This window comes from Triticum urartu, chromosome 6 (genome assembly GCF_003073215.2).
Source record: "Triticum urartu cultivar G1812 chromosome 6, Tu2.1, whole genome shotgun sequence".
NCBI classification, from domain to species: Eukaryota; Viridiplantae; Streptophyta; class Magnoliopsida; order Poales; family Poaceae; genus Triticum; species Triticum urartu.
In genome coordinates, this window is record NC_053027.1 from 20,392,311 (window position 1) to 20,395,664 (window position 3,354).

The following is a 3,354-nucleotide window of genomic DNA, read 5'->3' on the forward strand; positions in this document are numbered from 1 at the left end:
CCAACAATTCGGCCTTTTCAATGTATTTTTTTCCTGTGCTTTTATTAGCTACATGGGTCTGGCCCAACAATTCAACCTTATTGATTTCTTTGTGTGGCCCTTTTAACAGCAGGTTTTTTTATCATGTATTTTTCTGGGCCATTTCTTTGCTGGGCCTCTCATGTTTTTCCCTCAAAAATAATTGTCCAATATAGCTTGGGCCTAGCCCAGTTCCGAAAAAATTGATCCAATCCAGAAAGAATTATTATGCCATATACATTTTCAAAGCAACGTGCAATGTTATTATATTACAACCATTCATTCCAGCAATACTGACTCGAGAGGCTGGCTGGCTGGCTGAGCTACTACTGACTGACTGCATTTGCATTGCGCCCACGGAAATGATATGCTGCTGCTGCTAATGGTGGCTGGTCATTTGGGGCTGGCTGGTCATTACAACAGAACAGTCTAGCACAACAGAACTGTCTCGAGAGAGCCCTAGTAGCCTAGCACCGTCCACTCGTACCATCCCGGGAGCAGAAGTTATACCTGATTATTACAACAAAACAGTCTAGTGTTAGCAAGTTTCTTTTTACAGTATGTATAGTTCAGGTGAAGAAGAGAAGGAAGCAGAGTTCTTCTTACTTCTCCCTGAAGCTCTGGTGTTGCTGCTGCTCGGCGGCGGCGGCGAAGAACTCGTCCATATCAAGAGAGCTGCGTCGGGAATGGTTCCTGGCTCCGGTCGCTGAGCCAGGGGTGCTCATCGTCTTCGAGCTGTAGATCAGGCTGCACGGCGTCGTCTCCCTGGCGCCCCTGCAAGCAACCAACCAATAGCACAAGATCAATCATAGGAACATAAGTAGAATTAAATAAGCTGGGAAGATTATTTACTGAACTCTTCAAGTCTTGAACTAAGTACGAGTAGAAGTAAGTAAAATCTTTTTTTGGACAACTAGCAAACTGGTCCTGTTATGCCCTGGACAACTACATACAAGAAAGCAAAAGTAACCAGAACAATAGAGGTGTGGTGATCAAGTATATAAACACTCCTAGCAGCTAATTATATAAGGGCACTGCTCATAATGAAGAGCAAAGTATTTTTATGGGGAGGAAAGGCTCCCAGCTTCACCACCCCCAGGATATGCATTCAAACAAGAATTTATTAGTGAAGAAAGAAAAGAGAGGCTCCCCTACTTTTTGCTGGAACTGCAGTAGCCTAGCTTAGCTTCAAACAAGAATAACGCCATCGCCTGGAGCTTCTCCAGGTCGGCGGTGAGGTCCAGGTTGGGGGAGAGCATGAAGCCAGCCCCGACTGCAAGGGCGATGACCAGCAGGCTGCCCTTCAGGCAGGTGGCGCCGCGCAACAGCCTCCCGATGATGGCCTTGCAGTACTTGTCTGCTTCCTTGATGGAAGCCTTCTCCCCAGAGTCCTCTGCTTCCTCCAGAGCAGCCTCATTCTGCAATACAAACCCATGTGCAGAAGATTAGAACATGCAGATATGTGCAGGGATATGTTGAGGGTTCAGTAAAATACTATCTTTGACCAAAAGGTAAATTAGCTTTGCATACATGCTTAAAAAGTGTCAATGCCACATATGTCTCATTTTAACATCATAACAGCTTGAACTACTTTCTACAGAGCATTTGCTAGTAGAACAACTATGCACATAAAGTACGATCACAATGGATGATATGCAGATATATGCGGAGATGTAAATATTACTTGCAGGGATATGGAGGTGTATATTTGATCAACAGGTAAATTAGCTATGGCATGCAAGCTTAAAAAAATGTCAATGCCACATATGTCTCATTTTCGCATCACAGCAGCCATGTTATCAACAGAAAATGGTAACCGCTCATGGACAAATTTAACAAATTTAACAAGTATTACCGCTGATACTTGTCCTTTTGGTCCTATTCTAGCTCCACGCCCTTCTTGAGCTCCTCCAGCTCGCCCTCCTGCGAGCAACCACAACCACATACGGTCAGATCCGGACGGGCGATGAGCAGGCGAACGAACAGGGATCAGGGGAAGGTGGATAAGGGCGTACGAGGCGGGTGAGGAGCGCGCGGATCCCGGGACGGACGTGCGCGGGCTCGACGCGGTCGAAGGGCGGGAAGTCAAAGTCGGCGAGCAGCGGGTTGCTTCTGCTGTCGGCGTCCGCCATGGCGTCGGAGGCGGCGGTGCAGTAGGCAGAGCAGGCGGGGTGGCGGAAGGGAGGGTGGCCGGGGTAGGGGGAGGAGGGGGCGGCGACGGTGGAGGGACCTGCCGGCAAGGTGAGAGAGCCGGCGTGTCGATCTGGATCGAGGAGGAGGCGGCGACGCATTGGATCTAGATCGGGGAGGAGATGGCGGCGCGTTGGATAGCGGAGGAGGCGTTCCGCGTCCTGTGGGAGGGAAGCAGATGGGAGAGGAGAGGTCGTCGGCGGCGAGCTGTGGGAGGGACGAGGCGGTGGGTGGGTGGCGGCGTGCGGAAGCAAGGAGGCACGGGTGGGGCGCGAGGGTTTGGGTAGGTGGATGCGGCGCACGCACGCGCCTGCGAGCAAGCCAGCCATGGCGGCGCCCCTCTCTCCATTGCGGCGGTGCCTCTCTCTCGGTCTGGGGAGAGGGGAGAGGTGGCGAGAGTTGATCGGGGGAGAGGGGAGAGGCTGCGGGAGTGGATCGGGGGAGAGGGGAGAGGCGGCGGCGGGAGGGAATCGGGAGAGAGGGGAGAGGATCTGAGTTAGGGTTTGGGTAGTTGGGTTGTGGTTGGGTGAAGGGTGAGGGCTGCCGTTGGATGCGGAAGCATCCGACGGTGGTTGATGCATGATCCGCGTGATATGCCCATGGACCAATCAGAACGCAGCAAACCATTTGACGACCTTATGACCATATAAATTGGTCGTGATCAATTCAAGATAAAAATTTCATTCCATTTTTCAGTGCTCAAAATGATTTTTTTGTGAAAGTCCTATCAAATATGTGTTCAAATGATATCATATTTTGCACAAGTTTACATCGTGGATTTGCATACAATATTGACAAAGGGAGTTTTCATTTTCTTTGGACGACAATTTTTTTTCCATTTCTCGAGTGCCCAAAATAAGTTTTTTTGTGAAGGACCTATAATATATTTGTAGCAAAATTGGACCAAATCAATTTTCTAAAATACTAGGACATATTTAATGCACAATTGACAAAATGGTTGGGTGTAAAAAGGTTTGATCCACCTCTCGTGAAAAAGCAAATTCCCGCCGATTCAGCTGGAAGCGGGTCAAATTTGAACTGCAGCTGCCTCATAGTTTGCTATTTATTTTTTACAAAAATCATTTCTAGGTACATAAGTACCTATTTAATCAGAGAAACACCAAAAAATTCCAAGATTCAAGCACT

General features: G+C 48.7%; 1 protein-coding gene across 1 annotated transcript; it reads right to left on the reverse strand.

The window, feature by feature from the left end:
* Positions 1–1,873: 1,873 nt before the first annotated feature.
* Positions 1,874–2,480, reverse strand: LOC125515961 (organellar oligopeptidase A, chloroplastic/mitochondrial-like). Its single transcript, XM_048681436.1, has 2 exons — positions 2,034–2,480; positions 1,874–1,941 (listed from the first exon to the last, which is right to left on the reverse strand). Exons 1-2 carry the CDS (start codon positions 2,307–2,309, stop codon positions 1,897–1,899), a joined length of 321 nt encoding a protein of 106 aa, XP_048537393.1. The 5' UTR covers positions 2,310–2,480; the 3' UTR covers positions 1,874–1,896.
* Between the last annotated feature and the right edge of the window lie 874 nt (positions 2,481–3,354).

Bases quoted from the DNA above. Each gene is read 5' to 3' on its own strand.
- LOC125515961 (XM_048681436.1), bottom strand. From the start codon at position 2,309: ATGCGTCGCCGCCTCCTCCTCGATCCAGATCGACACGCCGGCTCTCTC. The intron at 1,942-2,033 runs GTACGCCCTTAT...GGTTGCTCGCAG, and splicing joins GCGCGCTCCTCACCCGCCTC to GAGGGCGAGCTGGAGGAGCT.